Source organism: Hipposideros armiger, unplaced genomic scaffold, assembly GCF_001890085.2.
Source record: "Hipposideros armiger isolate ML-2016 unplaced genomic scaffold, ASM189008v1 scaffold_55, whole genome shotgun sequence".
Classification (NCBI taxonomy): Eukaryota; Metazoa; Chordata; class Mammalia; order Chiroptera; family Hipposideridae; genus Hipposideros; species Hipposideros armiger.
In genome coordinates this window covers 4,037,052-4,050,723 of record NW_017731405.1, presented here as the reverse complement: position 1 = coordinate 4,050,723, position 13,672 = coordinate 4,037,052, and the positions used below count along the sequence as shown (strand labels likewise).

Here is a 13,672-nt window from a genome sequence, read left to right as displayed (position 1 = left end):
ATCATTTATAAAGCAGACAAATATAGAAAGAACCTCTAGTCTCTGTTAAGAAAAATTTCCACTATTATAGTTGATTAAAAATGGCAGGGATAATATGACTTTATATGACCTTGATATTTAAAAAGTGCTAAGTAACAGGTAGGTATATCTTGCCACCTAGCTATTATAAAAGTTTTCTCATAAGCTTATGTCAAATTTAACACAAAAGAAATTAAGGTGTCAAGCAGAAATTGCTCCTCAAATTACAGGAAAAGCACCAAAACCCAGTGGAAGCATGGGAAAAAAGAATTTTGTTATCTTTAAAATGAGTGTTCGTATCATTTAGGTGGCTCAATCATGAGAAAATTTTTGTAAGAAACTTTTTTCACACCCTATTTCAAGTAAAAGATTTAAGTTCCTTTCCAAAATTGTTTCCTACATAATTTCTTCTAGAGAGAACTCCCGAAACTTAGTTGAGAACAAACGTTTCTTCTGAAAGTATTCAATGGAGGGTCACATATGAATTAGTGGGCCTTCACAAAGGATAAGGACAAATTCATAAATAATAAATTACAAAACAAATGCCTGTAAAGTATAGCACAGGGAATATAATCAATAATACTGTAATTACTATGTACGGTGTCAGATAGGTATTAGACTTATCGGGGGGATCATTTCATAGTTATAGAAATGTCTAACCATTGTGCTGTACACCTGACACTAATATAATATTGAATGTCAACTGTAATTGAAAAAAAATTTTTTTAATTTAAAAAAATAAAGAAAAAAAATCAATAATTGCCTGGAGATTCCCACTACAGATAAATCAACATCTGTAAAAATTACAATTTGGAACCTTCCTCTCTAATTGTGCATTTTCCTGTAACTCCTCATGTCTTGGCTAATTTCCAAAATGAGGGGAAAGTCTGTGTGGTCCACGACCATCAGAATTTCAGGATCTAATAAGGTTGCTCCCTTGTGGACATGAAGGAATATCATAATTACCACAAACTTTGAGCCAACAAAACTTAAGTTTTTCAACATGTTTCCTAATCTGCTAGTGTCAGGAGAGCCTTCCTGCTAGTTTTTTTTTTTTTTTGAGGGTTGGGGAAGTAAATGTCTTTCATGATTAAGAAGCTGTGTTTAGTCAAAATCACATGTGTTGCAATTGTAGAAGATTCTCAAAAAAAACCCCAAACCATACAATTCTTTTAAATAACAGCATCAACAGACGATTTGTATTTCCTTAATAAACTTTTAGTTTAATAATTAGTTAAAAATTTAAAAATTAAAGGGGCCAGCCGAGTGGCTCAGNCGCCGAGTCGTCTTATACGCCGGCAAATACGGTATACTTAACTGTACATATAAACTAGCATGATACCCTAGGAGTACAACTACTTAGTAAACAAAAAAGATAAAATATCATTCCCTCCTATTTTCACACCAGCCATTAACATATTATTTTCAAAGAGTCAAGCGCTGAAATTAACAAACATATGTCAATACGCAAGAGGAGGGGAAGAACCTAGGAAAGACACTTCCAAGAAAGTATATTGCTATCTACTATTCTGTCCTCTAGCATGAATCTTAAGCAAAATAAAACCCCAAATACTAAACTAAATACAATTTCAAAATACACTATTAATGTACCACATACCAGTCAAAATAAATACTGAGGCTTTATGTTCAAAATATTTTTAAAAAATTGTCCCTAAGACAATTCAACTAAGCTTTTGTTTTCAAACTCTGAATGTCCAAAAGTGGCACAATGTATGAAAAATGATGGGAAAATAATGTAAGGTTTTTCTTAAACATGTAACATAAACATATGTAAGTCAGGTATAGATAGCAACACAGATCCGAAGTACTTTTTACTTTTATAATCAACATACATTCTATCATCATGTGAATTCTCTTTGAATCTATCAGTAAAAATCTATGATTACGTTTTAACATACCCATTTTTAGATTTTTAACTACAATACTATCTTAATTGACCTTCACTTAACTGATCTGCCTTAACTAACACTTTTTTTTGCCCTTTATTAAGTATGCAATATGCTGACCACTCTTAACTAGCATGCTATTTTTAGTATATTCAGGCACTTAGGATCCCACTAGTTGAATTTTATGCTGGTTGTTCCCAAACCTGTTTATGCCAGTTTACGTGTTGTACTCCTTACATAACTGAAATACTATGTAAGTATATGGAATACAAGAGTAAAAAGAGATTTGTTTCTATGTAAACTAAGTGAGTCATTCTTTTAAAAGATATCACATTAGATAAAGGTGAGACATCTGTGAAATAATAGGAAAATCATAACGAGCCAGAAAGAATCTATATTTAGGGTTTTTCAAAAAGTATCTTTAAGCTTTTATCCCCCTGTAGGGAAATCAAAACTGGAAATTGCAAATTATGCATTATGAGTATAGTTTAAACAAGAACAACTTCTCTCAACTTCACATCAAAGAGATGGTGTTTGGTCGACATGAAAAAGTTGGCAAATAAACATAGGTTTATATATTTTAAGTTAGAATTTTAAAATGTTAAGGTATGTATTTTTTTTTAATTTTCCTACTTTAATGTTTTCAATAACCTACCAAGTAACTGTCCCAATCTCAACAGATGTGAATCTTCCAACATCTCTTTTTCTGAAGACATTGTTTAAGGGCTTGCTATACCAATTAGATAAATATTACATGTCATTATTAATAGTATGCAGTAATAAACACTCTAAGATAACTTTATGGAAGAAAAGTATTAGACTGTATGTTCCACAAGAGCAAGAGTATTTATCTATTTTGTTCACAGGTGTATACGAAGCACTTAGAATAGTTCCCTGTGTGTAGCTGATCCTCATTTATCTTTTATTTATGTATTTATCATTTGTTGAATGAGGAGAACAAAACTTACCGTTATGACAGCCTTGCTAAGACAGATGGATCCTCTGCAGCCATACTCTGTCTCATCTTCGGATTTATAGTAACTCAGAGTATTATTTTTCAAAACTACCCAACGGTCCTGCCACCCATGAATGTAGTTTGTCCACTGGAGGTAGGAGGGAGGGAGGGGAGAAGAAAACAATAAGTAACAAGTCAGTATTTTTGAAATCCAAACTTCCTGAAATAACAATGACTCTAACTTTAAAAGCAAAATGTGAAAACTCCAAATGTAATTATAAACAGTAAAAATGAATATAAAAAGTGGAAGGTTGATGTTTCCTAGATTGTATAATGGTTTTCAGTCATTTTTACCAAATCATAAATAAAATAGATATAAAGTATAAAATTTTCTTGTTAACATTTGAAAAGTAAAACAGAAGCAGATTTCAGTTAAAAATTCTGCTGTTTCTGTATAGCAAAGGAAATCAACAAAACAAAAAGACAACCCACCGAATGGTAAAAAGTATTTGCAAATGATACTTTCGATAAGGGGTTAATATCCAAAATATATAAAGAACTCATACAACTCAACACCAAAAACAAACTTGATTAAAAAATGGGCAGAGGATCTGAACAGACATTTTTCCAAGAAAGACATACAGATGACCAACAGGCATATGAAAAAATGTTTAACATTAATTGTCAGGGAAATGCAAATCAAAACCACAATGAGATATTACCTCATACCTGTTGGAATGGCTATTATCAAAAAGACAAGAAATAACAAGTGTGGAGAGGATGTGGAGAGAAGGGAACCCTCATATACTGTTGGTAGGATTGTAAATTGGTGCAGCCACTATGGAAAACAGTATGGAGGCTCCTCAAAAAATTAAGAATGGAGTTACCATATGATCCAGCAATTCCTTTTCTGGGTATTTATCTAAAGAATATATTAATAATAATATTAATTCGAAAAGATATATGTATCCATATGTTCATTGCAGTATTATTTGCAATAGCCAAGATATTGAAACAACCTAAGTGTCCACTGATGGATGAATGGATAAAGATGTGGTGTACATACACATACACACACACACACACACACACACACACACACACACACTATTCAGCCATGATAAATGAAATCTTGCCATTTGCAACAACATGGATAGATCTCGAGAGTATTATGCTAAGTGAAATAAATCAGACAGAAAAAGACAAAAATCACAATTTCACTAATATGTGGACTATAAAACAAAAAAGTGACTAATGAACTAACAAAATAAAAACAAACTTGTAGATATAGATAACAGAATGGTGGTCACCAGAGGGGAAGGGAGGTGCAGGGAGGGAGAAATGGTAATCGACAGAAATGATACTTTTAGTGGTGAGCATGCAATAAAGTATACAGATACTGAATTATAATGTTGTACACCTGTAATTTATGTTACAAACTAATGTTACCTCAATAAAAAAATTAATTTAAAAAATTATATTTTGTTCTTTGTGTGCTTTCATCCTCCCCCTTCTCACCACCTTCATGATACTTAAATTGTTTTGGTCCCTGCCATAATTAACATATTCAATAGAAACGTAAGTTTGGTTATAGTCTGTCATTCTCCAACAAGTAATGCATGAAACCTAAATCAACAAAGTATGAAGTAAATCATAGCCAAACTGTACTTTTGTTGTAAGTTATTCCTATATGAAGATTTCTGCTGTTCATAACTACATCAAAGTAAAAATACTAGATCATTAATCTTTAGTAAGTCTAATCAACTTGCTTTTCTCCTCCAAACTCAGTATTTCGTATTTAAAATAGCTTATTTTCAAGTTTCTCTGAACTACTTTTCAAACCCCAAAGTAATAACACAAATACAAAACTGATTTTCAAAAAACATACTTGGATTATCTGTTTCCAGTTTCATATAAACGGTTTCTGTGTTGCTAAAGTCTTGCTGCACACTGAAGATCACAATCAATAAACTTCCAACAGCAGAAATCTATCCTCTATGGGAATTCTTGATTTTGCATATTTTTATGCTCTGGAGGTTTTAAAGTATAGACAACTCCAAAACTATCTGCCAAAAACTAATTCAAAATGGACTGTTAAAAATACACGTACTGCACTGGCTCAGGCTCTTCACCCATTGAGAAATCTTTACTTTCCTATTCCCTAATTCAGCATGTTTGAGATGGTTCATGTTTTAATCTTCTAAACCCCATCTTTACAAACCCACCCCCACTCTCACACCCCAGAGCTCATCCTGCTGGAAATTTAACTCATTCTTTCCTAAGGGTTCCTTAATCACCATTTCCTTATTTCTAACTCCCTGCAACTTACCACCACTTAGACCCCAACTTGAAATGATGCTTACATACAAAACTGAATTTACCTTCTCCTGTAAGTTCCCATTTCTTGTCTTCTGTACTATTAGTCGAAACTATTTCCTTGACTTCTGTAGTCATTCAGACACAAACCTGGCCAAGGGTTTGTGTATTGTATTAACGGAGTGGGAGATACAAAATCAGACACTTAACTACTTTACTAGTTGCATAACGAGTTTTGACAAGTTATTTAATTTTTGTGAGCTTCAGTTTTTTTGCCTATTTTTGAAAGGCTCAATAAAATCATGAAGATGCCAATTATATTCATAGGAGACACTCAATACTTGACTGTTCCTTCTCAATCTTTACAGCCCATCACCAGCTCCTATTCATCTTTCCTTCATATTAAACCTTTACATTTGTCTCCTCTTCTCTATTTTCAATTAATCCAATCAAATTATCAGGTTCCTGGATTTCTGAGAAGGCTCTATAACCTTATCTCTAGTATCTTCTGCTTTTTATTTCATAACTTACATAATCTTATTTATTTAGTAAGCATGTTTGCTTCCTTATCTTACATATTAATCTCATTGAAACTTCAGCTCCAAAACTTACATGACCAACTCCCCATTGCCTATAATATAAATTGTTTAGACTGGCATACCTTAATCCTACCTCGCTTTCAATTATTGCTCCTCAGAAGGCTAGTAACTGTGTGACTATGGTCAAGTTGCTTATCCTGTTTCTCTGTTAAACTCTACCTCAGACTTGTTAAGATTAAATAAGAACAGACTTAGCACACTGCCAAGCACATAGTACTTCCTAAGTTGGAGGCAGAGCTCCACATAGCTAATGAAGCTTAACCTTCAGCTGCGCAGCTCACTAGAACAGACAGATTCTTTCCAAAGTGACAGAAGGCCCCAGCAATTTGTGTCCACAATTTTATATTATTTTCTTACAGAGGACCCAATAAATTACGTAAGTTTCGGCACGCTTTACTCAGTAAATGTTAAACTATTATCATACCTAGAAGGCAGGTCTTTGCCATTCTCTATCCTCTTAAGTTCCTTCACTCTTCCCATTTAACAACGAGAGACAAGGTAATATAAGACACTGCAAGAGAACCCAAGACTTCTGCTCCCAATAGTTCAGCAAATTATACTTAAAAAAACAAAACAAAACAAAAACAACCTACCATTAAAATAAGAATGAGAAGCAAGTTACAAATAAAATGCTATGGTAATTCGGGGAAAGAGATCTGGAATGGTTGGTAAAGTAAGAAAAGGCTTCATGGAAAGAACAGTATTTGAGTTGGACTCTAATGATGGACAGAATTTTAGCCAACAGTTAAGTGTGTGGAGAAATAAAAGATATGGTAAACCTCAAAGGATGAAAATTCAGAAGCAGCTGGATGCGATTTATTTTACCCAGGCTTTAGTTGCTCTCAAGTCCTACTAAGGCATGAAGCTTTTACCAACCATGATTAATCCTGATGTTTATTAGAGCTAACTAGAATTATTGTCTAGCCAGTGTTTTTGGAACCTATGAGCTTAAGAATAAACTCTACAGAAAAAATGTTTCATAAGTATTTCCATGTATTTTAATTACCATATAGGAAAAAAAAGCAAAAAGCTTTGGACTGGTTTAAGAAACAAATCAAATTAATAGTGGGACTTATCTAGATTACTCAAAAAAGGAAAAAAGAACAGATGTTGAGTTCTAACTTGTTCTTAAATTACCAAGTGAACACAAAGGGCTCAAAACATATATGTACTTTAAATTTTAAAACATGTATTCAATATAAAATGCTCTTGATTAAAAAGTTTCCAGAAAACATTATATATAATCATAAATTATTAAATTTCAGGAAAATTTCCTTCATAGTAGTTAATAAGAATACCAAAATCTATATTCCTGTTGATCTAAGCATGCAGCAAAACTGAAGTTACTTAACTACCATAGAAGCGGTCAAAGTGCATTTCTATGCATTTACATATCAAAGAGACATTCTTCCATTTTTCCCCCCACACTTCCAGAGTATACCAACTACACTGCTCTGCATAAGGTGAATACTCAGAGCACTAGTGACTCTTTCCACCAGTCACAACAATCCCCGAAAACTGTCAATAGGTCAAAAGCACAGCTTGTTTTGTAAAATACTTAACACTATCACAATATTAATCTGAAAGTCTGCTTCTCATCTAATGAGAAAATTTATGAAACTACCAGGACCACTGAAAAGCAAAGAACGCATAATAATTCCAGCTGAAATGTATGTTTATTACACAATGTATTCAATACAGGTTCCTAAATTACAAGATACATTTAATCTAAAGCCTAGAGAGCTTCAGTTTACTGAAAACCTTTCACTGAAATTCCAATAATGATCACAGTATTAACACACACCACCGTAATTTTTCTTCTATGTAAATGGGGGTTAACACTTGTAAGCCTTAGTTCTGACATACTCATGCCCTTCTTAAGGCCCTTTCTCACCAGCCTTTTGAAGACAATATAAAACCCTAATACGAAACAATTCCAAGATGTCCAAATGCTTAGCCAAAGTATGTATACTGGAAGCAGGGTGATTTCTTAATAGCCAGGAGTTGCACATGACCTAGTATCTCATGACCAGCTTGTTGAGAGACATGCCCTAGCTCCCCTTTCTTCAGGTTAATTGCTAGTTCCATCCATTTCTAGAAGTTTAATAGTAAGGGAGACAGAAATGAAAAGAAAAAAAAGGCAATGTGGCTCTTCTCATATTAAAACTTTAAGGAAAAAAAACCCAACAAAAACCCAAGCCCCCATGTACTAGCAAAAAATCACCCATCTTCCCTCTTAAAAAGGGCCTCATCCATTTTAACTAATTAGCCTTAGAGTCCTACAAATGACTGTTTCGCTAAAATTTTCAAAAAGGGATTTTATAAAATACAGGAAAGGTAATATGTCATTTCCTTACTCTGACCCTCTGACTGCAAGAATACTTTATTATTAAATAATGCTCTTCTTTCTGAACTAAAGGTCAGTCTCCATTCTGACATGTTCCAAGTTACTATGAATACATTTTGTACCTATCACATGCCGATTCAATAGCTCTTTTCTGAACTGTGGTAAAGGGTGAGGGGAAAAGTACAAAAGCTCTCACTGAGATCTCTCCCTACATCTAACCTGGCATAGTTTACCCCCTCGGATTTCAGCACCAAGTCTCGTTGCTCCGGCTGCTGTCTAAACAGCCGTGTCCCCAGAACCCCCAACCCTATTCTGCTCGGCATACCCGGACTAACCTCGTTTGAGAGGTCCGATTTGCATCGCTCCCAGTTGTTCGGATACCGCTGTTACCCAACCTGGATTCCTATACCCGGGACAGCTGCCACCCTCAGTTCCAAGTCCTGGTGTGCATCCCGCTCCCAAACTGGATCTGGGGTTAGCACACGTTTCCCCGGCCCTTAGCGGCTGCCCACTGCAAGGAGGACAGCTCACTTTACCCCTTTCCCCATTCCAACCCGTGGCCCCGGCACTCCTGCGGCAGAACTCAGCAACGCACCCCGGCACATTCCGCAGCCCCCGCCCCGGGACAGTCCGTGCCTCCCGCCCAGCCCCACCCCATGTCCTCAGCGGCTCGTTTCGCGGCAGGTGAGTCTGGGCAGGGGGGGCCTTTGGCCGCGCCGATTGCTCACCTTGCTAAGGACCCCGCAGCGCTCCACAGGCGGCCCAGACTCCGTCTCCGGATCCTCCTCCGAGCCCGACGAGTTCCAGCTCTGGTTATCCGACATGGAGGCGCGACAGACGAGCAGGAGACCGGCCCCCGCTCCCTGAGCTGCGCCGGAGGAGGCGCCCAGTCCCCGGGGTGAAATGTCGAGGGATGGCGAAAGGAAGAGTGCCAGCTCCGGCGCCGAGGGGTGCTGGAGAAGGGACGAAGTCCGCCCCACGAGCCGCCGCCGCCGCCGCGCCTGACACCGAGCGGACCGGGGAAGGAAGACGAGCGGCGAAGGAAGCCTGCCCTTCCAGCCGTCAGCCGCCGCCGTTGCCGTGACCCCTGCGCTGCGCCCAGCGCCGCCACCCGAACTCAGCCCGCTTGATGCCAATCTCAAACAGAGAAGGGAGGGGGAGGAAAAAGGGAAGAGAAAATCTAGCTGCAGAGACCCGGGTCCACTCACACCTCCGCTACCGCCGCCATCTTCCTGCCTGGCCCACTATTTACTCTCCCCTCCCTTCTCCCCTCCTCTACGTCCTCCCATTCTCCCCCGGCTCCCCGCCCCGTCCCCCTCCCAACGTCTGACGCAGCACGCCGAAAGCTTGGGGTCCCTCCCGCGCCCTACCTCCAGCCCTCCCGGGTGACGCAGGGTAGAGAAGTAGGAGGAGCGAAGAAAGGAGGAGAGTTGGGGACGCTGCCGTGCTGCATTCTGGGAAGGACGCGGCTCCGTGTCGTCTCCTGGGAGTTGTAGTCGCGTTCCTGAAGCAACTGGTGAGTGTTTCGCGCCGGGAAGGCTTGTCGCCTTGGGGACCGTCAAGCGGTGGGTGGGCTTCGTTTGACAGTTGCGTGACCGGTTCCCTCGGCCGCGCTTCTCTCTCTGCCTAGCGTGTTTATGACGAACCCGCCGGGATTGCGGGGACGGACCCGAGATAAGCTCTCCGCTGAGGATGCCGGGCCTATCTTCCATGGCGGCTTTCCGAAAGCCCGGGAGCATCTTGCCGCTGCTTGCCTGGGCTGGGAGTCCTGGGTGCTCCCGCCTCAACCCCGCACCAGAGGGTTGGCGACCTCTCTAGTGACCAGGGGGTTTCTTTCCGCCAAACTACCTTTGCAAATTTTGAAGGTCTTTCATCTCGCTCATTAGAAATTAGACGTCACGACGTTTCCCGCTTTTGAGGGAAGAATTTTCAGTTCCTTCTCACCAGAGCAAGCTCCTCGCGTTGTTAGATTTCCAGAGTTTTATTTTTGTGGAAGTAATTTTGAAGATGTCAGAGACAAAATCACGTTTGAAGAGTTCTTACAGTAAAATAGGAGTGTGAGATGATAACCTGGCGTTTTCTCTTAGTTGTAAATGAGTATCTTCCTGAGACCTAGCTAGGCTAACCGTCTCTACCGACCTACCTCTCTCTGAAAGATAGAAAAGTTTGGAATAAACTCTGTTCTCTAAGAATGACCAAAGTGCAGTAGTATTGTTGAGTACTAAGGAACTAGGCAATAGGAGGCTTGCTTTGTTTTAAAACTAGAATTTGTGGAAAGACCAATAGAATGATTTAACAGATCTTGTCTTTTCGCATACATTATAAGGATAACTTTTAGTGCTAGATCTTTAACTTTGTAGATAGCTTAAGGTCTTTCCTCTCGTTTGTTACTTTTACAACCTTGTTAATTTCTTAATAATTGCCAACAGTAAAATTCGTTATTAAAACTTAGAAAAAACACTGCAGAGACGAGAAGATAGGAGTGAAATTTTGAATTTGGTGGAAAAGGCACAGTGGCCAGAAATAAGCCTGATAGGGATAGAGGCGATCTTACTGGGATCTTCAGGAAAAAAACGAAAGGATAGGAAGTGTGTCTGAGAAGTACCTCTCTTCCATTCCAAGATTGACACTTACAGATGCAGAATCTGTTGTAAATAAGTTATAAATTGTTTCTCCTTGTGAAATCAAGTGCTAATTGAAAGCCATTAAGATGAATAAAATCGAGATAAAGCTTTTGAAAATACTTTGTTAACGTATTAATTAAAACATAATCCCAAGGTTGTCATTCAAAAGAGAAAAAAGGAAAAACCCACTTAAGTGCATTTTTTTCTTCTTTATGGAATTACTGAATTATTTCTTTAGAATGTTGAATACCATAGCAGTTAAGTTTTGCTTTGCCTCCTGATTACCTCATGTAGTTCGAGTTCCTATTTGTGATATTTTTAAGCTCAACATTTTAAAATATCATTAGTCCTAAGCAAATGATTGTGAACTGTTGAAGAATTCACTTCACAGTGGGAGCATAGTATATGTTTGTTTTTAAATTGAACTTTCTGTTGTATTTTATATATTTCTAAGTTGTGCGTGGTTGTAACCGCTCGCATTTAGGTCACAACTACTAGATCCTAGATCACTAAGGTGTCCACTTACTCAGTAGGAAATTGTTTCGTTGTATTTAATATTAACATGAGAATTGCCTTTTTTAAAAAGATTTTATTGGGGAATTGGGGAAGGGGAACAACTAAGTTGTTGTCCTTCAATCTTAGTTGTGGAGGGCACAGCTAGCTCAGCTCCAAGTCCAGTCGCCATCCGGCAGCTCGCAGTTGCTCAGCTCAAGGTGCCGTGTTCAATTTTACTTGCGGGTGGGCGTATCCCACCATCCCATGTGAGAGTCCAACCAGAAACCTTGTTGCTAACCACTGAGCCATCTGGCAGTTCGCTGGCCCATTTGGGAATCGAACTGGCGACCCTGTTGCTCAGGGCTCGTGCTCTTAACCAATTGAGCCACTTGGCCACCCTGAGAAATTGCCTTTTTAAAAATATTTTTTGCCACAATCTTCCTCTATGCTTGTAAGACTATTTAAATTGTTTTTTAATTTTGCAAATATTTTTGTATACTGATTACAATACACATTGGAGGTTGGGATTCACTTCATTACTGTTGATGGGAAGAAATTGCAATACAAGATTAAAATACATGCACTTTCTGTTTTATTTTATAGTGAGATTGATGGCTTCTGAGTTTTCTGTCTTACTTAGAGTCTTCCCCAGCCCTCTTACAAATGTTCTGTGTTTTTTCTTTTGGTAGTTTTTGTTTGTTTGTTTGTTTGTCTTTTACTTTTAGAACATGAATCCACCTGGGGTTTATTTTTGTATATGGAATGAGGTAGGAATTTGTTTTTTAAGGACAGTGCCTTCGCCCAACACTTTATTGAATAGTCTATTCTTACCCTTATGTTTATGTGATATGCAAAATCCCTATATATTGTAGGTCTGTTTCGGGACTCCATTCTTTTTCATTGATCTATTTGTCTATACCTATGCTAATATCACACTGATTTAATTACTTAACTTTATACTATTTCCATATATATAATACCAAAATTCTCCTGATGTTCTTTTTCATTTGGATATTTTTGTGTATCTTCTCATCCAGATGAATTTTAGAACAGTTTGTCAAATTGCATAGAAAATTCTATGGGGATTTGGATTGAGAATGCACTTAATTTATGAAGAAAAGGACATCTTCACAATATTAAGTCTCAGCTTTGGTCAGGCACTTTACTTGCCTGATCTATCTTATTCCTTACAAACCATATAAAGTGAGTGTTATTGGCCTCATGTTAAGGAATTTGAAACTGAAGCTCAGGGAAGCTAACTTACCCAGTGTCATATAGTTTCTAAGTGGCAGAGTTAGGATTTGAACACAGATCTATATGATTTCAAAGATCATACCCTTTTCTTGGCTTCTGAATACTTCTAAAACAGGGAAGAATTGTGTAAATAAATAATATAAACTGTAGATAAGTATATCAGAGCAACTATGCTCGTAATTCAGCTAATGAATTTGAACATCATCATTTACCCTGCCCTTGCATCTATGCTGCCTTAGTTAATCCTAATGTAAAATTTATTATTTCTATTCTATTTCTAATATTTCACATGAAGAAACTGAACCACAGAGAAATTAAATAACTTTCCAAAGGTCATACAGCTAGTAAAGAGCATAGTTGCATTTTGAGGCCAAATGTCCTGATTCCTGTGTTCATTCTCATCCGACTAGAGTTCTTCATTTCCTCTTCTGTCTCCCTTCTTCCACCTTACCTCATTCTCTCACCTTTTATCGCCACTAAACACCAATCCCAAAGCTTTCATCTTTGCCCTCCACTCCCACTACCAAGACACAGAAGCCAAAAACCCAGAGGTGCTGGAACTGAGACTACCAGCAGTTTTACTGATCAGCAGGTAGAGGAATGAAGGGGAATATTTTTTCTTGATGCTAGAACTATAACTGGCCAGGATATCTCAAGTTAAAACTAAAAACATTCTCTAATTTTTTAAAAATGATGCTATAAAGAGCCTTTATTAGTCAGCTCAGGCTACCATAACAAAATACCACAGAATGGATGGTTCTGGTCCCTCCTCCTCTTCTTATAAGAACACCTGTCCTGTTGGATTAGGGCTTCACCGTTATGACCTCATTTAACTTAATTACCTCTTTATAGGCGCTATCTCCAAATGCTGTTGCTTTGGAAGTTAGGGCTTCAAGATGAATTTTGGGGAGGACACAATTTAGTCCATAACAGGTTATAGGTTCTATAATTCCACAGTATTTATTATGTTAAAGATGCATTTTGAGTTAAGTAGTCCTGTTTTAGCTAACCTGGAAAGTTTTTTTTTTTTTAAGATTTTATTGGGAATTGAGGGAGGGGAACAACAGTGTTGGGGAATCGGGGAAGGGGAACAGACAAGTTGCTGTCCTTTTGTTCTTCAGTCTAGTTGTGGAGGATGTTGCTTCACTGGCCCATGT

The 13,672-nt window shown here is 37.9% G+C and overlaps 2 protein-coding genes across 4 annotated transcripts in view; one reads left to right on the top strand and one right to left on the bottom strand.

The window, feature by feature from the left end:
• CERT1 (ceramide transporter 1) overlaps window positions 1-9,595 on the bottom strand; it is a 102,945-nt gene extending 93,350 nt beyond the window's left edge. The window contains exons 1-3 of one of the 3 annotated variants that reach the window (XM_019641038.1): window positions 9,513-9,595; window positions 8,871-9,267; window positions 2,894-3,028 (exon numbers count right to left, since the gene is read on the bottom strand). In XM_019641038.1, coding sequence (XP_019496583.1) covers window positions 2,894-3,028; window positions 8,871-9,267; window positions 9,513-9,595 — 615 coding nt within the window. Of the gene's footprint in view, window positions 1-2,893; window positions 3,029-8,870; window positions 9,392-9,512 lie in introns of those variants that run through there. The other 2 variants (XM_019641036.1, XM_019641037.1) reach the window with 2 other exon arrangements.
• Window position 9,596: 1 nt separating this feature from the next.
• POLK (DNA polymerase kappa) overlaps window positions 9,597-13,672 on the top strand; it is an 82,602-nt gene continuing 78,526 nt past the window's right edge. The window contains exon 1 of the mRNA XM_019641005.1: window positions 9,597-9,658. The gene's annotated coding sequence lies outside the window, so the exon portion shown is untranslated. The remainder of the gene's footprint in view (window positions 9,659-13,672) is intronic.